General features: G+C 42.2%; 1 protein-coding gene and 1 long non-coding RNA gene across 2 annotated transcripts; one reads left to right on the top strand and one right to left on the bottom strand.

The window, feature by feature from the left end:
- Positions 1-2,755: 2,755 nt before the first annotated feature.
- On the bottom strand, positions 2,756-16,273 carry rbm41 (RNA binding motif protein 41). The gene is made up of 7 exons (XM_021564460.2): positions 16,150-16,273; positions 14,375-14,491; positions 12,546-12,747; positions 11,831-12,035; positions 5,204-5,742; positions 4,813-4,960; positions 2,756-3,191 (listed from the first exon to the last, which is right to left on the bottom strand). The coding sequence occupies exons 1-7, from the start codon at positions 16,155-16,157 to the stop codon at positions 2,977-2,979; spliced, it is 1,434 nt and encodes a 477-aa protein (XP_021420135.2). The 5' UTR covers positions 16,158-16,273; the 3' UTR covers positions 2,756-2,976.
- On the top strand, positions 16,274-26,607 carry LOC110491108. The gene is made up of 5 exons (XR_002468779.2): positions 16,274-16,301; positions 22,702-22,776; positions 22,852-22,929; positions 25,382-25,771; positions 25,855-26,607. It is a non-coding gene; the product is annotated as an uncharacterized LOC110491108 (long non-coding RNA).
- The last annotated feature ends 945 nt before the right edge of the window (positions 26,608-27,552 follow it).

Consider the following 27,552-nt stretch of genomic DNA (forward strand, 5'->3'; position numbering starts at 1 on the left):
GAGAAGTGTGCAGAAGGGCATGAGACAAAGGAGTGTGTGGCATTTGGGAAAGTAGTGGTATGTGTTAATTGTAGGGGTGCCCATGGGGCTGAGAATCAGAAATGTCCGGTGAGAGAGGCAGTTTGTGGTTTCCAGGGTTAGAGTAGTGCAGAAGTTGCTGTATGCAGAGGCAGTGAATAGAGTAGAGGAAGATGGGTTAATGGGGAGGAGTGGTGGGAGTAGTAGATCTGTACCAGTACAGAGGGATAAACCAACAAGTGAAATATGTTTCAGTAAAATAGGATTTTTAACATTTATCGCAATGGTTATCAACTGTACTGCAGGAATGGATTGTAAGTCACAGGAAATAGAGGTTGTGGTGGCAGCTGCAGTGAGGTATTTGGGTGTGTGAGACTTAACATCAGAAGAGTTACAGTGTGTATTAAGTGGTGGTGTCCTTTCAGGCTATTGGCCTGAAGTAGGACTAAATAGATTTAAATAGTGGAGTATGGTAATTATTAAAAAATATAATTATGAGTGTAGTGTTAGAGAGATAGGGTATTTGTTAATTTATTCATTTTTTCATGCAAAGTGTAAGGGAGTTGTACTCCAGTCTAGTAGGTGGCGGTAATGAAACATTTATTGGATGCCAACCACCGTTAAACCTAATCGAAAAATAAAATAAATCGCAATGGGGGTGATGGAGGGATGAATAATGCTGGGGAAGCATTGAGTAGTGCGTGTTGAGAGTAGACCTGTAAAGCGCGGGACCCGTTTAGATAGAGGTCGGAGTAGAAGGTTCTAAAGTTATTGTAGTGTTCCCAGCAGCAGCAAGTAAACACTTCCACCGTTACATTTGACAAAATAAATGAGGAAAGCGATTGGGGTGATTAAGGATGCCAAACCACTGAGTTATGGGAAGGTTCTGATCATTGCAAATTGTTTTGAAAATGAACTCACTAAATGGCAGTCGGGTGAAATGTCACATTCCTATGTCTAAACTGAGGGGGTTATTTACTGGGATGCCATTGGATATTAGACAAAGAAGTGTAACGGGTTCGCACAGAAATATGTTGCAGAAAGCCTACTTCATTATTCAATGTTTGTTATTTTTTTACTGCATCAGGGATAGCGTACACAGACTTTTCGGCTTTACAGTCTTCTTTAGTGTGTAGGTACAATTTCCTTTCATTCAAAGCAGCATTTGTAAAGAACAACAAATGAGCAGCAGGTGCTTCTAATCAGGGTTGCCACTCATCTGCCAATCAGGAATGTGGCCTCTCTGGTCTACCTGCATACAAATTAGTCCCAAAAATATATAGAATGATAGGGTATGGGAGCACGAAGGGCAACTTACAAATCAATCGCCCAAGCTGTCCGCTCACCTAAACACGTCACATCAATTCACCACAAAGGACATCGGGCAAAGCCGCTGGGGCGACTCATAAACAATATGGAAAATCTGATATGGACAGTGTTCTAGTTTAACAGTCTAAAGGTGGCGCCTCTTCAATCTCAGGAGGCTGAAGAAATTTAGCTTATCACCAAAAACACTCACAAACTTTTACAGATGCACAATCGAGAGCATCCTGTCGGGCTGTATCACCGCCTGGTACGGCAACTGCTCCGCCCACAACCGTAAGGCTCTCCAGAGGGTAGTGAGGTCTGCACAACACATCACCGGGGGCAAACTACCTGCCCTCCAGGACACCTACACCACCTGATGTCACAGGAAGGCCAAAAAGATCATCAAGGACAACAACCACCCGAGCCACTGCCTGTTCACCCCGCTATCATCCAGAAGGCGAGGTCAGTACAGGTGCATCAAAGCTGGGACCGAGAGACTGAAAAACAGCTTCTATCTCAAGGCCATCAGACTGTTAAACACCTTTTTTTCACTATTGGTTAGAGCCTGTGAGTAAGCATTTCACTGTAAGGTTGTATTCGGCGCACGTGACAAATTAACTTTGATTTGTGAAGATGCTGGAGGAAATGGGTACAAAAGTATCTACATCCACAGTAAAACGAGTCCTATATCAACATAACCTGAAAGGCCGCTCAGCAAGGAAGAAACCACTGCTCCAAAACCGCCGTCAAAAAAAGCCAGACTACAGTTTGCAACTGCACATGGGGACAAAGATCGTACTTTCTGGAGAAATATCTGATGAAACAAAAATAGAACTGTTTGGCCATAATGACCATCGTTATGTTTGGAGGAAAAAGGGGAGGCTTACAAGCCGAAGAACACCATCCCAACCGTGAAGCATGGGGGTGGCAGCATCATGTTGCTTTGCTGCAGGAGGGACTGGTGCACTTCACAAAATAGATGGCTTCATGAGGCAGGAAAATTATGTGGATATATTGAAGCAACATCTCAAGACATCAGTCAAGAAGTTAAAGCTTGGTCACAAATGGGTCTTCCAAATAGACAATGACCCCAAGCATACTTCCAAAGTTGTGGTACAATGGCTTAAAGACAACAAAGTCAATATTGGAGTGGCCATCACAAAGCCCTGACCTCAATCCTTTAGAAAATTTGTGGGCAGAACTGAAAAAGCATGTGCGAGCAATGAGGCCTACAAACCACAAATACTGCATTTGTAAATGGTGTTGGAGTCCCTGCCTGCCTATAAAAAAATATATATGTTTTCTTTGGTTTGCTTACTTATAGTCAAGTATTATTTTACTTGGGTGACTTTCACTTGAGTCATTTTTTATTAAATATGACAATTTTTCACCACTGGACCCCCGGAGGAATCTCCCCATTAGAATGAAATGCAACAGAGAACAGATTTTTAATACTTCACATTCCAAACACAGCCTATGATCATACAAAAAAAACACTTAACATCCAGGACAAAAATACAAATTAATCCACGTTCATCGACCTTCACACAACAAATGGTACAAGGAGCAGAAATGTCAAACCTCAGTCATTGAAGAGTCACTCTCCTCCTTTGAACACATATATGTATGTGGTCGGTCTGTTTCTCTCTCTTATTTGTGTGTTGAAGTCCTGTCGTAGTATTTAGTGTCTGTAGTACTGGGGTTAGGTAGAGATGGTACACTACATTCTCTCGTTTTCTCCTCTTCCCGTTCCGTTTTTGGTTTCTTCTCATCCCTCCGCTCTAGACCAAACTCGATCACCAAAGGTTTCCCTAGCAACCGGTACCCATTCACCATCTCCAAGGCTCTCTGGGACGTTTCGGTGTCTAGAAAATTTTATAACACGACAATATTAGTGATGGGAGAAAATAAGAAATATATCAATACAGTTACATATTAGGATGTTATTTTTGGACGATATATACAGTACCAGTCAAAAGATTGGATTTAGATTTGTTTAACAATTTGTGGTTACTAAATTATTCCATAAATGCCATTTCATAGTTTGACGTCTTCACTATTATTCTACAATGTAAAAATAAAGAAAAACCCTGAAATGAGTAGGTGTGTCCAAACTTTTGACTGGTACAGTATATACTGTATATGGTGAATTCTGAATACTTTCCGACCCCTTCCCCTTCTCCACATTTTGTTACGTTTCAGCCCTATTCTAAAATTGATCAAATATTTTTTTCGTCATCAATCTACACACAGGACATAAGGACAAAGCAAAAACAGGTTTTTAGACATTACATTATTATTCAGACCCTGTACTCAGTACTTTGTTGAAGCACCTTCGGCAGCGATTACAGCCTCGAGTCTTCTTGGGTATGACGCTATAAGCTTGGCACACCTGTATTTGGGGAGTTTCTCCCATTCTTCTCTGCAGATCCTCTCAAGATCTCAGGTTGGATAGGTAGCATCGCTGCGCAGATATTTTCAGGTCTCTCCAGAGATGTTCGTTTGGGTTCAAGTCCGGGCTCTGACTGGGCCACTCAGAGAGACTACCATAAAGGCCTGATTGGTGGAGTGCTGCAGAGTCTCCATAGAGGAACTCCAGAGCGCTGTCAGACTGACCATTGGGTTCTTGGTCACCTCCCTGACCAAGGCCCTTCTCCCCCGATTGCTCAGTTTGGACAGGTGGCCAGCTCTAGGAAGAGTCTTGGTGTTTCCAAACTTCTCCCATTGAAGAATGATGGAGGCCACTTGGTTCTCGGGGACCTTCAATGCTGCATACATGTTTTGGTACCCTTCCCCAGATCTGTGCCTCGACACAATCCTGTCTCGGAGCTCTATGGACAATTCCTCCGACCTCACGGCTTGGTTTTTGCTCTGACATGCACTGTCAACTGTGGCACCTTATATAGACAGAAGTGTGCCTTTCCAAATCATGTCCAATCTATTGAATTTACCACAGGTGGACTCCAATCAAGTTTTAGAAACATCAAGGATGATCAACGGAAAAAGGATGCACCTGATCTCAATTTTGAGTCTCATAGCAAAGGGTCTGAATACTTATGTAAATAAAGTATTTCTGTTTTTAAAAACCTGTATTTGCTTTGTCATTATGGGGCATTGTGTGTAGATTAATGAGAAACAAAAAGATTTAATCAATTTTTGAATTAAGGCTATAATGTAATACAATGTGGAAAAAGTCAAGGGGTCTGAATACTTTCCGAATCACCGTACTATATTATACACAATTATTACAGCACGTGTTATGTGCAATGTATATACATAACAAGCACATTTGAATTGGTGTGTTGCTTAGAGATAGAGCGAGGGAGTGCATGTGTGTATGAGTTAGTCAGTCACCTTAAATATAGAGGAGTGTATGCATGCGTGTAATCTGAGCCTACAGGGAGAACTTGTGTGTGTGTGTGTGTGTGTGTGTGTGAGTAAACTCAGTCATCTGACAAAGTTTGTGTGTGCACACGTCAGTGTTACCTGATAGTGTGATGAAGGCGTGTCCCTTCAGTCTGCCAGTGAGTAGGCGGTAGACAACAGGCTGGGTGATGTCACAATCAAACCTGGAGAATAGCGCCACCAGCTGTGCCACAGAGGCACGGGCACTCAGGTTCTTCACACACAGCACCTATGGACAACCACAGGGACCAGACAACAGCAAGGTGGTGTGGCAGATCTCAAAGCCATGAGACTGAACTCAGACAGTTTTTTCATTTCTCATTCTTAGTCTGTAATATGAGTAGCTTATATATCAGACACGTAACCGAGTCTGGTTAATGTCATTAGAACAAGTGAGTGATACTCTTATCTCTCAGGGAAACACAGTTACTAAAACACAATTAGTTTGATGTTACGTTGAGGAAGGTTCTACCTTTGATGGTTTCCCTGGCTGGTAGTTGTGGAACCGTGGTATGCTCCGGATCCCTTGCTCTGTTTCCCGGTTCTGCTGAATCTCTTCCTCTGGAACCTCCTCTACCTTGCCCCGCACCATCACCGGACCCCAAGGCCCCGCCTTTGCCACACTACACAGACTCCCAATTGGCTGGCTCACATTTATCTTCTTTGGAGCTGACAATTGCTTGTGTACAGATCTGTCCTGATCTTGTGATAGGCCAGAAGTGTCCATTGTAGTTGATTGGTCAGAGTCCCTGATCCCACTTCTCAATGGATCAGATCTACAGTCAAGCTGGACTTGCGATTGGTCAGTGCTTTTCCATGAGCTCTGTGATTTCTCAAAGTCAGTTTGTGGTTCAGGCTGAGGTAGAGATAAGTGTCCTGTGGTTTTCAGCTCAGAGTCCTCTGATACAGACACAGACGTGTGTTTTCGCCTATCACTTAGGACATCTCTGTACAGGGAGTCCAGGGGGTTTGAGGAAGATGCCCCCTGCTGGTCAGCTTGGGTATCTTCCTCTAAGGGAAAGACCAAAAAAGTGTTAGTAGTCCATGACAGCTTGTAGCCTACTTTTTAAAAAACACATTGGCCATTTAGCAGACTCTTATCATAGCAAAGAAAAAATGTTCACTAACAGGGAGCATTTTTCTAGATTTTTCTCCAAAGCTCAGTTGTCCTGAGTCAGTAGCGGCTCTCTATCCACCGGATGTGTAGCAAACTCACTAAAAGTGGCAGTAAGAAAGCCTCTCTTGAAAAAGCCAAACCTTGACCCAGAAAATATTTTTAAAACTATCAGCCTATATCGAATCTTCCATTCCTCTCAAAATGTTTAGAAAAAGCTGTTGCGCAGCAACTCACTGCCTTCCTGAAGACAAACAATGTATACAAAATGCTTCAGTCTGGTTTTAGACCCCATCATAGACTGAGACTGCACTTGTGAAGGTGGTCAGACCAAGGCTCTGCATCTGTCCTCGTACTCCTAGACCTTAGTGCTGCTTTTGATACCATCGATCACCACATTCTTTTGGAGAGATTGGAAACACACGGAAATATATCAGTTTGTCTTTGTGAATGGTTTGTCCTCTGACAAATCAACTGTAAATGTCAGTGTTACTCAAGGTTCCGTTTTAGGACCACTATTGTTTTCACTATATATTTTACCTCTTGGTAATTCGGAAAAATAATGTCAACTTTCACTGCTATGCGGAAAATACACAGCTGTACATTTCGATGAAACATGGTAAAGCCGCCAAAATTGCCCTCCCTGGAAGCCTGTGTTTCTGACATAAGGAAATGGATGGCGGATTTTTTAAAACTCAGACAAAACAGAGATGCTAGTTCTAGGTCCCAAGAAACAAAGAGATCTTCTGTTGAATCTGACAATTCATCTTGATGGTTGTACAGTCGTCTCAAATAAAACTGTGAAGGACCTCGGCGTGACTCTGGACCCTGATCTCTCTTTTGACGAACATATCAAGACTGTTTCAAGGACAGCTTTTTTCCATCAACGTAACATTGCAGAAATTGAAAACTTTCTGTCCAAAAATTATAAAGAAAAATGCATCCATATTTTTGTCAGTTCTAGATTAGACTACTGCAATGCTCTACTTTCCGGCTACCCGGATAAAGCACTAAATAAACTTCAGTTAGTGCTAAACACGGCTGCTAGAATCTTGACTAGAACCAAAAAATTTGATCATATTACTCCAGTGCTAGCCTCTCTACACTGGCTTCCTGTTAAAGCTAGGGCTGATTTCAAGGTTTTCCTGTTAATCTACCAAGCATTACATGGGCTTGCTCCCACCCATCTTTCTGATTTGGTCCTGCCGTCAATACCTACACGTACGCTACGGTCACAAGACCCAGGCCTCCTTATTGTCCCTAGAATTTCTAAGAAAACAGCTGGAGGCAGGGCTTTCTCCTATAGAGCTAAATTTTTATGGAACGGCCTGCCTACCCATGTGAGAAACGCAGACTCGGTCTCAACCTTTAAGTCTTTATTGAAGACTCATCTCTTCAGTAGGTCCTATGATTGAGTGTAGTCTGGCGCAGGGGTGTGAAGGTGAACGGAAAGGACCTGGAGCGACAAACTGCCCCTGCTGTCTCTGCCTGGCCGGTTCCCCTCTCTCCACTGGGATTCTCTGCCTCTAACCCTATTACAGGGACTGAGTTACTGGCGCTCTTCCATGCCATCCCTAGGAGGGGCGCATCACATGAGTTGGTTGAGTCACTGACGTGATCTTCCTGTCCGGGTTTGGCGCCCCCCTAGTGTTCATGCCGTGGGGAGATCTTTGTGGGCTATACTTGGCCTTGTCTCAGGGTAGTAAGTTGGTGGTTTGAAAATATCCCTCTAGGTGTGTTGGGGCTGTGCTTTGGCAAAGTGGGTGTGGTTATATCCTGCCTGGTTGGCCCCGTCCGGGGGTATCATCAGATGGGGCCACAGTGTCTCCTGACCCCTCCTGTCCCAGCCTCCAGTATTTATGCTGCAATACTTTGTGGTGTCGGGGGCTAGGGTCAGTCTGTTATATCTGGAGTACTTCTCCTTTCTCATCCTGTGTCCTGTATGAATTTAAGTATGCTCTCTCTAACTCTCTGAGGACCTGCTCAGGACAACCTGTCCTGATGACTCCTGGCTGTCCCCAGTCCACCGGTTGTCTCCAGTCTACCTGCTGCTGCTCCAGTTTCAACTATTCTGCCTGCGGCTATGGAACCCTGACCTGTTCAACAGACATGCTACCTGTCCCGGAACTGCTGTTTTCAACTCGCTCTCTCTACAGCACCTGCTGTCTCTAACTGTGAATGATCAGCTATGAAAAGCCAACTGACATTTACTCCTGAGGTGCTGACCTGTTGCACTTTCTACAACCACTGTGATTATTATTATTTGACCATGCTGGTCATTTATGAACATTTGAACATCTTGGCCATGTTCTGTTATAATCTCTACCCGGCACAGCCAGAAGAGGACTGGCCGCCCCTTAGCCTGGATCCTCTCTATGTTTCTTTCTAGGTTCTGGCCTTTCTAGGGAGTTTTTCCTAGCCACCGTGCTTCTACACCTGCATTGTTTTAGGCTGGGTTTCTGTACAGCACTTTGTGACATCGGCTGAACTAAAAAGGGCTTTATAAATACATTTGATTGATTGAATGGATGTAAACAAATTTGTGTACACAATTTGAGAGAAATAAGCTTTTTTTTCCCATATGGAACATTTCTGGGATCTTTTATTTCAGGTCATGAAACATGGGACCAATAATTTACATGTTGCGTTTTATATTTTTGTTCAGTATATATAGATGTATGCTATATAATTTATGTGGCTATTACATTGTACTTCACTGTTCATTGTGTCGTTGTAGCCCTGTACCGAAGATGGCGGCACTATGCCTTGTAGTACATGGCACCCCTTTGATCTCTAATTAGTGGAGTCGCGTTGTATGGCGCTGTATTGTCTTGTATAGCATTAAGCCATGTTATTATTAAATGCATATTGTTTATGGTGAATTAAAGATTGTATTATGTATATAGGTCATTCACTATTGTATATTTATTTCTCTCTTTACTTCCAGACCACATACACACTCTCTCTCGGCTATTACAAGCTGTCAAAGCCTTAAAGTGCCCTAGCCCATGTACTACATAGTACAAGCACAGCACAACGTATGAACCTGTCAATCAAAGCCTTAGTCCCCTAGCCCATGTACTACATAGTACAGGCACAGCACAACGTATGAACCTGTCAATCAAAGCCTTAGTGCCCTAGCCCATGTACTACATAGTACAAGCACAGCACAACGTATGAACCTGTCAATCAAAGCCTTAGTCCCCTAGCCCATGTACTACATAGTACAGGCACAGCACAACGTATGAACCTGTCAATCAAAGCCTTAGTGCCCTAGCCCATGTACTACATAGTACAGGCACAGCACAACGTATGAACCTGTCAATCAAAGCCTTAGTGCCCTAGCCCATGTACTACATAGTACAGGCACAGCACAACGTATGAACCTGTCAATCAAAGCCTTAGTCCCCTAGCCCATGTACTACATAGTACAGGCACAGCACAACATATGAATCTGTCAATCAAAGCCTTAGTGCCCTAGCCCATGTACTACATAGTACAGGCACAGCACAACGTATGAACCTGTCAATCAAAGCCTTAGTGCCCTAGCCCATGTACTACATAGTACAGGCACAGCACAAAGTCAATCAAAGCCTTAGTGCCCTAGCCCATGTACTACATAGTACAGGCACAGCACAACGTATGAACCTGTCAATCAAAGCCTTAGTGCCCTAGCCCATGTACTACATAGTACAGGCACAGCACAAAGTCAATCAAAGCCTTAGTGCCCTAGCCCATGTACTACATAGTACAGGCACAGCACAACGTATGAACCTGTCAATCAAAGCCTTAGTGCCCTAGCCCATGTACTACATAGTACAGGCACAGCACAACGTATGAACCTGTCAATCAAAGCCTTAGTGCCCTAGCCCATGTACTACATAGTACAGGCACAGCACAAAGTCAATCAAAGCCTTAGTGCCCTAGCCCATGTACTACATAGTACAGGCACAGCACAACGTATGAACCTGTCAATCAAAGCCTTAGTGCCCTAGCCCATGTACTACATAGTACAGGCACAGCACAACATATGAATCTGTCAATCAAAGCCTTAGTGCCCTAGCCCATGTACTACATAGTACAGGCACAGCACAACGTATGAACCTGTCAATCAAAGCCTTAGTGCCCTAGCCCATGTACTACATAGTACAGGCACAGCACAACGTATGAACCTGTCAATCAAAGCCTTAGTCCCCTAGCCCATGTACTACATAGTACAGGCACAGCACAACGTATGAACCTGTCAATCAAAGCCTTAGTCCCCTAGCCCATGTACTACATAGTACAGGCACAGCACAACGTATGAACCTGTCAATCAAAGCCTTAGTGCCCTAGCCCATGTACTACATAGTACAGGCACAGCACAAAGTCAATCAAAGCCTTAGTGCCCTAGCCCATGTACTACATAGTACAGGCACAGCACAAAGTCAATCAAAGCCTTAGTGCCCTAGCCCATGTACTACATAGTACAGGCACAGCACAAAGTCAATCAAAGCCTTAGTGCCCTAGCCCATGTACTACATAGTACAGGCACAGCACAACGTACGAATCTTCAGCGTTATTAAACCACCTCGACCGTAATCCTCTGTCTTGTCATCTGTGACCTTATCAGCACACAGGAGCGAACACAAAGTAAAACAAAACTTAAAGAATATTCAGTCCACCAAGTCCTCATTTACACTAACAGGAGCTCAAACAGGTACATATAAGCAGTTGGCCCCTCCCAGGACCATATAATTACCCAAATGGCAATTACAACCAATAAACTGGTTCAACAATGTAAAAGGCAATTTCCATATCCATTGTTACATTCATCTTAAAATCAGACTTAAGAATTATTAGCCTAATGATATTTCCTCATGGAACAATCATGTCCTCTTATTCAACGTACCTTCTCCAAAGCGTGGTGCGCAGCCCACGTAGCCTATTTCTATGCACAATCTTTTACGCACGACCAGAATGATACAGACACACGGAACTCTGACATAACCCAGGAAATATGAACAAACCATGCAGTGAATTAAATAAACAGAACTTCTACCTCATGAGTCTTGCGAACGTTCATGTGCATAATAAACATTGCGCCCACTCAGATGGTAAGAAATGGTCAATGAAAATGTATTGTATCAAACATGAAACAAACGATATGGAGATGGAATGACAAAACGGTAACAATTATTGTGGGATTAGATGGAATACAGATTTTTCACATATGCATTTAAACGTGTGAAAGTACCAGTAAACATTTCAACAAGAGAACAAAGCTCTCTCCAATGGCGGGAGTTGGGAGAGCGCAAGTGGAGATGGTGCGTCTTCGCCACTGTAGGCTAATAATTCATTTGAACAACTAATTACAAATGCAAGTTTCAAAAGTGAATTATCAATTTCAAGAAATGTTGACATACCAAAAGACCAGTAGGCCTAAAAACTAAGCTGTCATTTTTGGAAGGGAACAAACTAAACAAGTAATATTCTTGATCACCTCAATTTTTTTGGGAGCTGCATATTTATTTATTATGGCTATCCTCAATCCCTACAATTTGACATTCGCGCTGCACCCGATCCTATATATGTACAGAAAATCAGCAGTCTGTTCACCTGTGTTGATTGACAGTTTGCTGGTCCAATCAAAGGGCCGAGTGCACATTTTTTTGCAAGGGAGATGCTGCGGCTACGGTCTCTGGTTATGTGGAGAGTAACCCACAGTAGACGAGACGGTCCGGACCCTTTCAGTCAATCAGAGCCTCACAAGCTGAAAGGCCAACCCACATCCTTCCTAAGAAGGCCTGGTTCCCGATAGAGATAAATGGCGAACAAAGGCACTCGCACGTAAATACGTTCATGCTTTCTTATTCCAAACGGGCGGTGGTTCGTGTGCAAAGTATATGATAAATGTGAGAATAGTTCTAAATTCATTAGTTATGTTAAACAACACTGTATTCAAAGTGTCCACTATTATTTTTGGTGTTAGTTGAATCATCCCACCTTGATGATAGAGTGCAGTGAGGAAGCCCAGGCGGTCATTGCCCTGGAACAGGGCCTTCTCTATCTCCATCTCTCTGCGGGACAGGGGTAGGCTGGCAGAGAAGCGCTGTGGGCGGGAAATTAGCTCTAACCTGGCATCCATCTTGTCCTGGATCACCAGAAGACGCTGTTGCCGCACCCCGGGGGCCACACACACCCCATGGCCCTGTAGGGCAGAACACACAACATGTCTGCCTGTAGAAAACACACCATGGCCATAAACCACCACCATGGATGCCTGAGGTACCACAGAGACCCATGGTAGGTCAAACAATCAATATCTATATCAGGCTACACCACCAGGAGGTTTTGGCATCTGAAAAAACACTCACAGTTGGTCAATCAGTAAATATCACTTTTCAAATATTTTCTTTGGTTTACATACAGGCTCTGTATTCCTTCTTGGGAGGTGTAATTGAAAACCACAACCACACCATACATATAACATATTGTCATGATATCCAGCATTATCAGTGGGCAAAACTGGTTAGAATGACATTATTACAATCTGGTTGTACTGATGTCATTTCAACCAGTTTTGCACACTGGAAAGCAACAATCACCGTCTCTTTGATATTATTACCTGCTTTTCTCAACAGGATGCAGGACGTGGGTGTCCAACAACTGTACCGTCCCTTGTTATATAATATCAATGATATATATAAATAACATTCACCTTCTCAGTGTTCTCTGGCTGGTCTCTGTTGAGCCACAGTTCTACCTCCAGGTCTGTGAGCCCCAGCTCCCTGAGACTGGCCAGCTCACTCTCCCCGTCCTGTAGAGCCTGGAACTGGGATAGACTCCTCACCCCGGCAGCCTGCTCCCCAAATGGCTTGTACAGCGCAGCAGGGGCAAAACACTTCCTCTTGGCAACACATCTAAGACAACAAATGAGAGATCTAAATCCATGTGGTCTCTCTGAATGAGAGGTCTGAGTCTGTCTCTATTTAGATAACACATCTGAGACAACACATGAGAGATCTCTATGTCCATGTGGTCTCTCTGAATGAGAGGTCTGAGTCTGTCTCTATTTAGATAACACATCTGAGATAACACATGAGAGATCTCTAAGTCCATGTGGTCTCTCTGAATGAGAGGTCTGAGTCTGAGTCTGTGTCTAACTAGATAATAAGATTTCATTTCGGGAGCAGCAATTCTTAATAATTTAGTTCTCATGCAAAAATGTAGCCTAAATTAAGTGGAGGCCTATTATTTTGCTCAATCGCGTATAGGCAACTCCCATAAGCCCACAGAAGTTGTGAAATATAAACACAAAAATAATATTTATATTTTATTCTGTTATATTATTTCTATAAAACATATGTTTGTTGACTGTGATTATGGCAGGGGGATAAGGTTATCTTGTCTGTTTAATGAACAAACTTGATTTTATTTCATAGTCTGCGCAGACAAGTAACAAACTCAATATGCTATTCTTGTGAAAATACATTGTATTAGTCTTATAATGTTTCCTAAGGGCCTGCCTCAACGAATGAATAACAGATCTTTGAGATGGTGTATATTCAATGGATTTAAAAAAAATGAGAAACACCTACCCACATCTTGCTCTACTCCTGTGCACTCATCACCGGTTCCGGCATGTGAGGTATAATAGGCTTATAATGGTAAAAAGGTGGTAAAAATAGGCTGGTTTGAAAGGTAGTCATAGTAACCTTACCTCATTGTCTTTTACAGGCGACATACCATAAATCCTATGTGAAAAGTGAACTGTCAGTCATGACCTAGGGTGTAATAAGAATATGTAAATAGTGTGGCTGCTGCAACTTGCTATTGTAATGCTGTATAAGAAAAGAAACAGTATGATGAGGTGAGTTTCCCCCTTACTATGTAAAGCGCTTTCAGCTTTCAGCTGGTAGAAAAACTCGATAAATCCAATCTAGGCTATGTCGCAGTGCCAGCTGTGCCACTAGAGATTCTGGGCTTGAGTCAAGGTTTTGTCGCAGCCGGCCGCGACCGGGAGCCTCATGGGGCGGCGCACAATTGGCCCGGCGTCGTCCGGGTTAGGGGAGGGTTTGGCTGGGAGGGATGTTCCTGTCCCATCGCGCACTAGCGACTCCTGTGGCGGGCCGGGCGCAGGGTGAACGGGGTTTCGACACGATCGCCAGGTGTACAGTGTTTCCTCCGACACATTGGTGCGGCTGGCTTCCGGGTTAAGCGGGCGTTGTGTCAAGAAGCAGTGCAACTTGGCTGGGTTGTGTTTCGGAGGACGCACGGCTCTCAACCTTCGCCTCTACCGAGTCCGTACTGGAGTTGAAGCGATGGGACAGGACTGTAACTACCAATTGGATACCACAAAACTGAGGAGAAAAGGGGGTGTAAAGTATATATATATATATACATATATACACACACACACATGTCTATATCCAATCTATCATTATTATCATTTAGTAGAAGTGTAGGTTATTGTATCTGAACTGTGTGGCAAATGCTATTGTAATTCTATGTGTGTGTGTGTGTGTGTGTGAGAGTAGGGAGGCTCACCTGTCTATGTTGACATCTGTGTCTAACTGCTGTAGGAGGAGACTGTGGAGCTGTCTCTGTCCCTCTGTCTCCTGTTCCTCCAAGACTGGGCCGTCCTCACACGCATGACGAGTCATACTGTAACACACACAGGGTCAAAAAGTATACACGTTGGTCTCATACACATCTTACTCTACACATTTTCATTAAAGCATACATACAGTACAACTGTCGTTAGCAACCGATTATTGGGAAAACCCGTTAAATAAACAGCTTGTTTATGGTTTAAACAGCAGATTTTACCTGATTAAGCACAATACCATTGGATGTTAATGTTGAAAGTTTGATTTATATTCCTATAACTTAAGTTGAAAATTATGCTGTCTCTGCATCCAGTTGATAAGACATTTTGATAAATAGCCCAATGTCAAAACAGTTAACGTGCCAAAATCAATAACCAATATGCAGAAACAGTTTGTGACATTGAAAACCTTAAGATAAAAATGTACCATCTACACATACAGTGCCTTCAGAAAGTATTCACACCCCTTGACTTTTTCCACATTTTGTTGAGTTACAGCCTGAATTTAAAATGGATAAAATTGAGATTGTGTCACTGGCCTACACATAATACCCCATAACATCAAAGTGGAGTTATGTCTTTAGAAATGTATTAAAAATGAAAAGCTGAAATGTCTTGAGTCAATAAGTATTCAACCCCTTTGTTATGGGAAGCCTAAATAAATTCAGGAGTAGAAATGTGCATAACAAGTCACATAATAAGTTGCATGTTTAACATGATTTTTGTACCCCACACATAATTATAAGGTCCCTCAGTTGAGCAGTGAATTTCAAACACAGATTCAACCACAAAGACCAGGGAGGTTTTCCAATGCCTAGCAAAAAAGGGTACCAATTGGTAGATTGGTAAACATAAAAAAGCAGACATTGAATATCCTCTGCAGCAGAGGAAACTCTGGGTCTTCCTTTCCTGTGGCGGTCCTCATGAGAGACAGTTTCATCATAGCACTTGATGGTTTTTGCGACTGCACTTGGAAGAAACTTTCAAAGTTCTTGACATTTTCCAGAATGCACCAAAAACCCTGTTGTTTTGACAAGTGGCAACAAATCCCTCATATTGATTAGGAGGTAAATTATTTTGCAAGCTCTGTTGAAACTACCACAACTCAAAACCCACATGGAAACTGGAGGTTTTATTTTACTTCACTAGTTAGAGAACAACCTGCAGAAGAGTGTCAGCAGATGTTTGGAATGTTGCATTTTTAAAACGGGGGGTCACGAACAGAACAAGAAACGCAACACTATTTTGTAAATTACACATATTGATTATCACGCTGAAATCAATAGCACCTACAGTTAAAACTAACACAGCTCAAAAAACACCCGGAACATGAGAATAATATGTACATCACTGGTTAGATGACAACTTGTAAAAGACGCCTAGCTAGCTACATTTTGAAATGTTGCATTTTGATTCAAGTGTGTCGCCAACGCGGTAAGTGTAAAGCAACTGCTTTTTGGTGAATCACTTTCATCGATATCACGTTGAAATCAATAGAATCGGGGTAAACGTTTAGGGTGTAAACGCTATTTTAACTAAGACTTTTGAAAGACCACCCGGAATATGAGAATGCTCCTAAACAAAATGCAACCGTGCGCTCTAGACTAGATTCGGCGACAGACGCGTATATCTTATTGGCTACAAGATTGTATGCATGCATATCATACAGTAAACTGTTGAAATTAATATAACCGTAGCATATAATGTTGTTTACCGTCGCATATCTCCGTGTTCTTCTGAGGTTTAATGGCAGATTACAGCCTACTGGTAGGAGTCATAATACCCAGAAAACCTAGCGGTAAAACCCGGAAATGTTTCTTCCCCATTCTTTTTTCTGTCGGGGACGTTATAACCACTTCAAATAAGGTCTGTGTTTCGTGTTGGCTGACCTTGGCTTGACGTTTTGATAACCGCGCAAATAACGATATGAATAAGCTGAAACATTTTTATGTAATTCATTTCATTAGTCTTTTGGCCAAATGTCATATTCACAAATGTAAATTTACAAACAAAAAAACTTTTTCTTACCCTACAAAAATAAATTGAACTGTATTTTAGGATACTCTACTAACAAAAAAGCTGTTAGAATTATAAGTGAATCCCTTAATGTCCCTTAATGTCCTTGTGTAATGTGATATTGTACCCCCTAGCTCAATTGTCCATTGTATATAATCTATATATACTTGTGTTCCCTCATGTACTTTATGTATTGATTTGTTGTTAATAAAATAAAACATTTAAAGATAACCGAGCAAATATATTTCGGATAAGGTAACTTTCATTCATATATTCGCCTGTTCCTAGTCAGCACGCGTTCATCTCGCCGACGTCGGCCTGGCAGCGGTATATCGTTTGTAGATCGTGTTCCGTTTAGAACGTCGGCGGGAGGGCTGTGAGTGTGGTGGGTCGAAATGCATGCGCGCTGCACAGTCACAGAATCGGCGGTAGATCGGTCAGACATCGAAATGGGGACGAGTGTCACAATGCGTAATCCTTGCGTTTCATATATTTTAGGGATAGCCTACCCATGGACAGTCAGGTCGTGGCTGGCAATATTTTTATCTGAAAATATGTATAAAGCACAGGTGTCAATTTGGCAAATCATAAACCAATTGGCCACCTTTTCTGCACTGTGTAGAAGATAACCGAAAAAATGAGTTGGCAATGTGAAATTAAATCACTGAGCCATCCATCCACATTGGGTCTCCTAACATACTACATTGCTTAACACTTTGGAGAAGTCATTGGGTTCTCAAACGGGATTCTCAAGCGAGAGACCACAGTTGACATCCACCAGTTGCACATTTTACTCATACACTTTTTTAAAATGATCATGCAAATCTTAAAATTACTAAACGATGCTGTGATGCCAAATATTTAAAAAATAAATCTAACTAATGAATAAAAAGCAGGCTACATTCAGACATCAAAGATTATGTTCTCTATAATAATAAGGGGATTAGGGTATAGGCCTACATGAGGGGATTTGATGGAGGAAGAAATTAAATCAATAAATGGGGCGATCTGGACTAGAATTAATAAAGCAATTTTACAAAATAGGCTTTACAAACTGACCCCGTATAGCATGCATGCAGCAACCACTTTAAATTATCCAGTCATTTAATTCCAATAAAAAAAATATATTCAAATAATTGAGGGTTGTTATCTACAGGTAAATAGAAGACTATCAGACAAAGATCAGTACAGCCATGATCAAAGCTCATGCGAGAGACTAACGCTACACGGATCATAGCAAGCACGCAAAACCTTAATTATATCTAGCGCGTGCACACTGGCAAGGCTCAGAACTTTTTGACTGTTGGTTTGCCTGTGTTGCCAGTAGCTACTCGTTGAAGCTGAAGAAGCTAACGTTAACTGTCAAATTGGGTAATTATCAATTATTATTACATCTAATTGTCACTGAATTTAACTAGCTTAACGTTTGTAAATGCTAACTAACATTAAAGTTAAAATATCATAGCTAACATTATATCATCTGCTGTAGCTAGCTAGCTACATTTGTCACCTATAGCTAACAATAACGTTAGTTTAGCTGTAGCTGCAAATTAATCTGTTAGCTAACTTTAGCTAGCTAGAAAACTATTGTATAGATTGATTTAATGTAATTGCATTTTAATCTAATCTTATACTATCAGACTGCAGATTTGTAATGGTAACGTTAATTTACCTCTAGTGACTCCCCATCCCGGGTCCGAGAGCGTAATCATCGACTGACACTAATTAGCATAACGCAACGGATATATTACTAGAAAATATTCCTATTCATGAAAATCACAAGTGAAATATACTGAGACACAGTTTTGTGTTTTGTTAATCACCCTGTCATCTCAGATTTTCAAAATATGCTTTACAGCCAAAGCTAGACAAGCATTTGTGTAAGTTTATCGATAGCCTAGCATAGCATTTTGTCCAGCTAGCAGCAGGTAACTTGGTCACGGAAATCAGAAAAGCAATCAAATTAAATTGTTTACCTTTGATGAGCTTCGGATGTTTTCACTCACGAGACTCCCAGTTAGATAGCCAATGTTCCTTTTTTACAAAAATATGATTTTTGAAGGCGAAATAGCTCAGTTTGTTCTTCACGTTTGGCTGAGAAATCAGCCGGAAATTACGGTCACGAAAACTCAGAAAAATATTCAAAATTAGCTCCATAATATCGACAGAAACATGGCAAACGTTGTTTATAATCAATCTTCAAGGTGTTTTTCAAATATCTATTCGATATAATATCCACCGGGACAATTGGTTTTTCAGTAGGACCGATTGGAAAAATGGCTACCTCTTTATTTTCCGCGAGAATCACTCTGAGAGCCATCAGGTGACCACTTACACAATGTAGCCGCTTACGGGTATTCTTCAACATAAATGCGTAAAACTACGTCACAATGCTGTAGACACCTTGTAGAATACGTAGAAAAAGTAATCTGGTTGATAGCCCATTCACTGCTCAATAGGGACGCATTGGAACGCTGCGCTTTCAAAACATGAGGCACTTCCGGATTGGATTTTTCTCAGGCTTTCGCCTGCAATATCAGTTCTGTTATACTCACAGACAATATTTTTACAGTTTTGGAAACTTTAGAGTGTTTTCAATCCTAAGCTGTCAATTATATGCATATTCTAGCATCTTGTCCTGACAAAATGTCCCGTTTACTATGGGAACATTATTTTTCCAAAAATGAAAATACTGCCCCCTAGTCACAACAGGTTTTAAGTGCGGTTGCTAGCTATCTAAAACTTTGGACTGGAGAACACTCACTTTGAAGAATGTGCCGGAAGAGATGGCTGCCGTTTTACGGGCTCCAAACCAATTGTGCTATTGTATTTTTCTCTCTCATTATTTGTAACTTATTTTGTACATATTGTTTCTGGTACAGTCTCTTATGACCGAAAAGAGCTTCTGGATATCAGGACAGTGATTACTCACCTCATACTGGACAAAGATTTTTTTCTTCAACTAGTCGAATGCGAAGGATTTACTTCAGACACCGAACAAGACCCAAATCCATGTCATTCGCATGAAGAAGAGACTGAGATATCAGGGATGTAGTTAGGGTGGAGCCTTGGAAGGATCCGACGGCGAGTGAGTAATTTATTAGCAAGTGCATCGGTGATTTCGTACCCACAGCAACTATTAAAACCTACCCAAACCAGAAACCGTGGATTGATAGCAGCATTCGCACGAAATTGAAACCACTGCTTTTAATCAGGGCAAGGTGACCGGAAACATGACCGAATACAAACAGTGTAGCTATTCCCTCCGCAAGGCAATCAAACAAGCTAAGCGTCAGTATAGAGACAAAGTAGAGTCGCAATTCAACGGCTCAGACACAAGAGGTATGTGGCAGGGTCTACAGTCAATCACGGATTGCAAAAATAAAACCAGCACCGTCACGGACCAGGATGTCTTGCTCCCAGACATACTAAACAATGTCTTTGCTCACTTTGAGGACAATACAGTGCCACTGACACGGCCCGCTACCAAAACCTGCGGACTCTCCTTCACTGCAACCGACGTGAGTAAAACATTTAAACGTGTTAGCCCTCGCAAGGCTGCAGGCCCAGACGGCATCCCCAGCCGCGTCCTCAGAGCATGCGCAGACCAGCTGGCTGGTGTGTTTACAGACATATTCAATCAATCCTTATCCCAGTCTGCTGTTCCCACATGCTTCAAGAGGGTCACCATTGTTCCTGTTCCCAAGAAAGCTAAGGTAACTGAGCTAAACGACTATCGCCCCATAGCACTCACATCCGTCATCATGAAGTGCTTTGAGAGACTAGTCAAGGACCATATCACATCCACCCTACCTGACACCCTAGACCCACTCAAATTTGCTTACCGCCCCAACAGGTCCACAGATAATGCAATCGCAACCACACTGCACACTGCCCTAACCCATCTGGACAAGAGCAATACCTATGTGAGAATGCTGTTCATCAACTACAGCTGAGCATTTAACACCGTTGTACCCTCCAAACTCGTTATCAAGCTCGACCCCGCCCTGTGCAACTGGGTACTGGACCTCCTGACAGGCCGTCCCCAGGTGGTGAGGGTAGGTAACAACATCTCCACCCCGTTGATCCTCAACACTGGGGCCCCACAAGGGTGCGTTCTGAGCCCACTCCTGTACTCCCTGTTCAGCCACGACTGCATGGCCATGCACGCCTCCAACTCAATCATCAAGTTTGCAGACGACACTACAGTGGTAGGCTTGATTACCAACAACGACGAGACGGCCTACAGGGAGGAGGTGAGGGCACTCGGAGTGTGGTGTCAGTAAAATAACCTCACACTCAACGTCAACAAAACAAAGGAGATTATCGTGGACTTCAGGAAACAGCAGAGGGAGCACCATCCTATCCACAGACGGGACAGGAGAGTTCAAGGGTCAAATGGCTGCACTGCCCGTCTACTGTCAGATTTCTAACACTTGGGAGGCCTTGAGACACAGTTCATATGTTCATCCCTCAGTGTGTGACAGGAAACACCGTCTCCTGGGTGATGAATTAACCCCTGTTGGCCTTAAATATCCTCATGGCTCCAATTTGATAGTGTAAATCAATCAAATGATGTTAATGCAACTTTATACACAGTTCACTGTAATTACCTCATACACAGTTCATTGTAATTACCTCATACACAGTTCCCTGTAATTACCACATACACAGTTCACTGTAATTACCTTATACACAGTTCATTGTAATTACCTAATACACAGTTCACTGTAATTACCTTATACACAGTTCACTGTAATTACCTTATACACAGTTCACTGTAATTACCTCATACACAGTTCACTGTAATTACCTCACACAGTTCACTGTAATTACCTCATACACAGTTAACTGTAATTCCCTTATACACAGTTCACTGTAATTACCTTATACACAGTTCACTGTAATTACCTAATACACATTTCACTGTAATTACCCCATACGCAGTTCACTGTAATTACCTCATACACAGTTCACTGTAATTACCTTATACACAGTTCACTGTAATTACCTAATACACAGTTCACTGTAATTACCTAATACACAGTTCACTGTAATTACCTCATACTCAGTTCACTGTAATGACCTCATACACAGTTCACTGTAATTACCTTATAAACAGTTCACTGTAATTACCTCATACACAGTTCGCTGTAATTACCTCATACACAGTTCACTGTAATTACCTCATACAGTTCACTGTAATTACCTCATACACAGTTCATTGTAATTACCTAATACACAGTTCACTGTAATTACCTTATACACAGTTCACTGTAATTAACTTATACACAGTTCATTGTAATTACCTAATACACAGTTCACTGTAATGACCTAATACACAGTTCACTGTAATTACCTCATACACATTTCACTGTAATTACCTCATACACATTTCATTGTAATTACCTCATACACATTTCACTGTAATTACCTCATACACATTTCACTGTAATTACCTCATACACAGTTCACTGTAATTTCCTCATACACAGTTCACTGTAATTACCTCATACACAGTTCACTGTAATTACCTCATACACAGTTCACTGTAATTACCTCATACACAGTTCACTGTAATTACCTCATACACAGTTCACTGTAATTACCTAATACACAGTTCACTTTAATTACCTGCCGTCACATATACTCAAAGTCAAATAATGTATTCAAGATATACTGGATCTTCCTGTATTAATGAACTGTGCCAAAGACCTTGCAGCATATTTTAATATAAGAGAAGGCAGGGGGCTGAAAAGTAAGAGTAATGTCTTATCACTCTGTCCCACACTGTTTGAACATTTATAAAGCGTTAGAGCTATAATTTCCATGTCTTGCAGAACAAGGCAGAGAATACTTCCTAACTGTGGAGTGAACACAGTCATAATTTGTTTACTCAGAAGGGCTTGTCCTTCTTAAAACTTAATGTTCAATTCAAGAGACAGGCTTTTTGAAGTAACTGTAAATAAGCAGAAACACTACAAATTCCAATGTTTTTCTAAGGAAGTGAGACATAAAGACAATGCCTGTTTGAATGTATAACATTGCTTTGGCTTGGATCTATGGACATGCCACATTTAAGTCTCTGGCTGGTTTTTAGCCTGTAGTCCACCCAGATTTCCCCTGGCCTGTGTTAACTCCTGAAAACAGTTTTGTAGCATGACCTGTTCAGTTGAATTATACAAGCCCAGAGTGCACACAGGCAGTTGGGATGCCCCTGTACACTATTACATTTTTTCCCTAATTTCAGCTTTCAGAATCCTGCTCCTCTCAGACCCAGTTCACGGCAATAAAGAAGAAACCCTAATCTGGTGAAAAAGTGGAGGTATGTGTCTTTATCAGACCTCTGAACCTTATGAACACCAATGTTGGTTAATATACATCAGGTACTTTATTGCAGAAAACGAGAGCACAAAGTGGATCCAGCAGAGCCACAGGCAGGTAGAGGTCAAGTTAAGCTGGAGGAGCGATGGGCCTGGTAAGTCAAGGGCACCTCTTACGTTGATTGGCCAGTTGAGACACCTTCTCATGAAGGTGTCTCAATGAAAAACATATTTCAGGGTAAATGCAGTTAAATCGAGAGGATATGTTGGAGATGTATAAAAAAAATTAAAACATCTGATGAAGCAGTTTTTTTTCAGTTTCTTGTACAGTTTTAGAGGGTAACTTGCCTTACAGTTCAACTTGTAGTGCAGTCAGGCACAGAAAAAGTGAATAGGAATGTCAGAGTGTGCGCAACTGGTCGAAGGAAGTCAATTGCAGGAGAGAAATCTTATGACTCAAAGTCAATAAAGTTTCAAATCCAACAAAATACATTATTAATTACATGACATTTAGGAAGGCTAACTAAGATAGTTTTGTTTGATCTACTTATTAATTCATTGAACTTATTTGTGGTGTTCTCCATGTCACTGGCCCTTGGAAAAAGAACTGGCAAAGAATCTGGCCTGGAGCTAAAAAACTCCCAAAGACAGGTGTTTTTTAGGCCTCTCCTCATTTGTTTCACCTGCTTGGTTGTCCTTCTAAAAAACCTGTAAAAATATTTTTAAAGAAAAAACAAGTGAACAGTAAAAAAGTGTAACAGGTGAAGTGTTAGATGCAGTAACAGGTGAAGTGCTAGATGCAGTAACAGATTAAGTGTTAGATGCAGTAACAGATTAAGTGCTAGATGCAGTAACAGATTAAGTGCTAGATGCAGTAACAGATTAAGTGCTAGATGCAGTAACAGATTAAGTGTTAGATGCAGTAACAGTGTTAGATGCAGTAACAGGTGAAGTGTTAGATGCAGTAACAGGTGAGGTGATAGATGCAGTAACAGGTGAAGTGTTAGATGCAGTAACAGATGAAGTCTTAGATGCAGTAACAGATGAAGTGCTAGATGCAGTAACATATGAAGTGTTAGATGCAGTAACATATGAAGTGTTAGATGCAGTAACAGATTAAGTGTTAGATGCAGTAACAGTGTTAGATGCAGTAACAGGTGAAGTGTTAGATGCAGTAACAGATGAAGTGATAGATGCAGTAACAGATGAAGTGCTAGATGCAGTAACAGATTAAGTGTTAGATGCAGTAACAGATTAAGTGCTAGATGCAGTAACAGATTAAGTGTTAGATGCAGTAACAGATTAAGTGCTAGATGCAGTAACAGATTAAGTGTTAGATGCAGTAACAGTGTTAGATGCAGTAACAGGTGAAGTGTTAGATGCAGTAACAGGTGAGGCGATAGATGCAGTAACAGGTGAAGTGTTAGATGCAGTAACAGATGAAGTCTTAGATGCAGTAACAGATGAAGTGCTAGATGCAGTAACATATGAAGTGTTAGATGCAGTAACATATGAAGTGTTAGATGCAGTAACAGTGTTAGATGCAGTAACAGATGAAGTGTTAGATGCAATAACAGATGAAGTGATAGATGCAGTAACAGATGAAGTGTTAGATGCAGTAACAGATTAAGTGTTAGATGCAGTAACAGGTGAAGTGATAGATGCAGTAACAGGTGAAGTGTTAGATGCAGTAACAGGTGAAGTGTTAGATGCAGTAACAGATGAAGTGTTAGATGCAGTAACAGATGGTGTTAGATGCAGTAACAGGTGAAGTGCTAGATGCAGTAACAGGTGAAGTGTTAGATGCGGTAACAGGTGAAGTGTTAGATACAGTAACAGATGAAGTGTTAGATGCAGTAACAGATGAGGTGTTAGATGCAGTAACAGGTGAAGTGTTAGATGTGTAACAGATGAAGTGTTAGATGCAGTAACAGTGTTAGATGCAGTAACATATCAAGTGTTAGATGCAGTAACAGATGAAGTGCTAGATGCAGTAACAGATGAAGTGTTAGATGCAGTAACAGGTGAAGTGTTAGATGCAGTAACAGGTGAAGTGTTAGAAGCAGTAACCAGGTGAAGTGATAGATGCAGTAACAGATGAAGTGATAGATGCAGTAACAGATGAAGTGTTAGATGCAGTAACAGATGAAGTGTTATATGCAGTAACAGATGAAGTGTTATATGCAGTAACAGATTAAGTTTTAGATGCAGTAACAGGTGAAGTGTTAGATGCAGTAACAGGTGAAGTGTTAGATGCAGTAACAGGTGAAGTGATAGATGCAGTGATAGATGCAGTAACAGATGAAGTGTAGATGCAGTGACAGATTAAGTGTAGATGCAGTAACAGATGAAGTGTAGATGCAGTAACAGATGAAGTGTTAGATGCAGTAACAGATGAAGTTTTAGATGCAGTAACAGATGAAGTGCTGCTGTGGTTAAAGCGTTGAAGGCGTGGAGACATTGGCTTGAGGGGGCTAAACACCCTTTTCTCATCTGGACTGACCACCGCAACCTGGAGTACATCCGGGCAGCGAGGAGACTGAATCCTTGTCAGGCAAAGCGGGCCAAAATGAGCTTTACCCGTCTTCTTTTCACCCTATCCTACAGACCATGTTCCCAGAATAAGAAGGCAGACACACTGTCCCGGCTGTATGACACAGAGGAGCGGCCCATGGATCAGACTCCCATACTCCCGGCCTCCTGCCTGGTAGCGCCTGTCATGTGGGATCTGGATGTGGACATTGAGCAGGCGTTGCGTACAGAGCCCGCTCCCCCTCCAGTGTCCCATTGGGCGTATGTACGTTCCGTCTGCTGTCCATGACCAGTTGATCTCTTGGGCCCACACGTCTCCCTCCTCTGGTCATCCGTGGATTGGTTGAACTGTGCACTGTCTGACTGGGAAGTACTGGTGGCCCCCTTTGGCTAAGGACGTGAGTGTTTATGTCCCCTCCTGCTTGGTGTGTGCCCAGTGTAAGGCTCCGAGACACCTGCCCAGAGGTAAGTTAACTCCCTTACCACCTCCACAACAACATTGGTCACATCTGTCAGTGAATTTCCTAACGGATCTTCCTCCCTTACAGGGAAATACCACGATCCTGTCGTTGTGGATCGTTTTTCTAAGTCCTGTCGTCTCCTCCCTCTGCTTGGTCTCCCTACGGCCCTACAGACTGCGGAGGCCCTGTTTACACACGTCTTCCGGCACTACGGGGTGCCTGAGGATATAGGGTCCCCAGTTCACGTCGAGAGTTTGGAAGGCGTTCATGGAACGTCTGGGGGTCTCGATTAGCATTACCTCAGGTTTTCACCCCGAGAATAACAGGCAGGTAGAGAGAGTCAACCAGGATTTGGGCAGGTTTCTGCGGTCCTATTTCCAGGTCCGGCCAGGGGAGTGGGCAGCATTTGTGCCCTGGGCCAAGATGGCACAGAACTAGCTTCGTCACTCCTCCACTAACCTTTCCCCCTTTCAGTGCGTATTGGGGTACCAGTCGGTTCTGGCACCGTGGCATCAGAGTCAGACCGAGACTCCTGCGGTGGACGAATGGTTTAGGAGGCGTTCGGTGAGCAACGTCACCGGCGCTCTAGCCATCGCCGCTCCATTTTTCATATATCCATTTTTCTTGTCTTGTTTCCATACACACCTGGTTTTCATTTCCCCAATCAATCTACTTGTATTTAACCCTCTGTTTCCCATCATGTTTTGTGTGTAATTGTTTCATGTTATTGTGGTGTCTTATTACGCGCTTTACTTTTGTTATGTTCCTTGTTTTGAGCGCATTTGATTTATGTAGTGCTCTCGTTTTGGAACTAAAATAAAAGTGTGCCTGTTTACATCACGCTACTCTCCTGCACCTGACTTTGCCTCTTATACACCCGTTGACAGTGTGGACTCGAGTCACATGACTTGGACTGAAGTCAGACTCGAGTCACAAATATGATGACTTGCAACTCGACTTTGACACTAATGACTTGTGACTTTACTTGGACTTGAGCCTTATGACTCGGCCTGACTTGATACCCTCCTCAAGCCCAAATATTTAAAATGATGCTATTAAAAAAAGTGTGCAGCACATCAACTCTTCATTTAACGGATTACAGTTAGAATCGGACAGCAGCCAATCAAATTGTGCCAGCTGAGAAAAAGTTGTGCGTGTCAGTGCAGAGGAACGTCGGCGGGTGAATTCAAATGGAGCCCTTGGAAAGATGACACCCAATTTTTTTTATCCGGATATAAAGACAACGCTGTATCAACACAAAATGGATTGCAACTTGCAAAACATGTGGCAAGAAAATTACAGACAGAGGCGCAACAATTTAACTTTGTTCGACATTTGAAGCTGCACAAAGAACAGTAAGTCACGGCTAATATAGCCGACAGATATATTTTATTACTTTACTATTTTAGGCTAACGTAACATTAAATCAATGAGCCTACACAGTCAGTCAGTGCGGGAACGTGATCATTGCACCCAAGATTGAGCTACAACTGGCTAGGCAGTTGGTAGTCTAAATCCTGCCTGATGTTACTGCTGTTCCTAAAACCATTGACATACCTTAGCCTACTGTAACCAGACAGACACACACACACACAGAGACAGACAGACAGAGACAGACAGAGACAGAGAGACAGACAGGAGTGTGTGTTTTGTGTGGGCGAGTTTGTGAAAGCCTACATCGCCCGATTGCGCCCCCATAGCGATCCTCGATAGTCGATCACTATTGGGGGGGTGTGTCTTTCTCATGGCTACCCATGTATTTCCATGGAAATAATGTTTATTTGG

Source organism: Oncorhynchus mykiss, chromosome 2 (assembly GCF_013265735.2).
Source record: "Oncorhynchus mykiss isolate Arlee chromosome 2, USDA_OmykA_1.1, whole genome shotgun sequence".
Taxonomy (NCBI): Eukaryota; Metazoa; Chordata; class Actinopteri; order Salmoniformes; family Salmonidae; genus Oncorhynchus; species Oncorhynchus mykiss.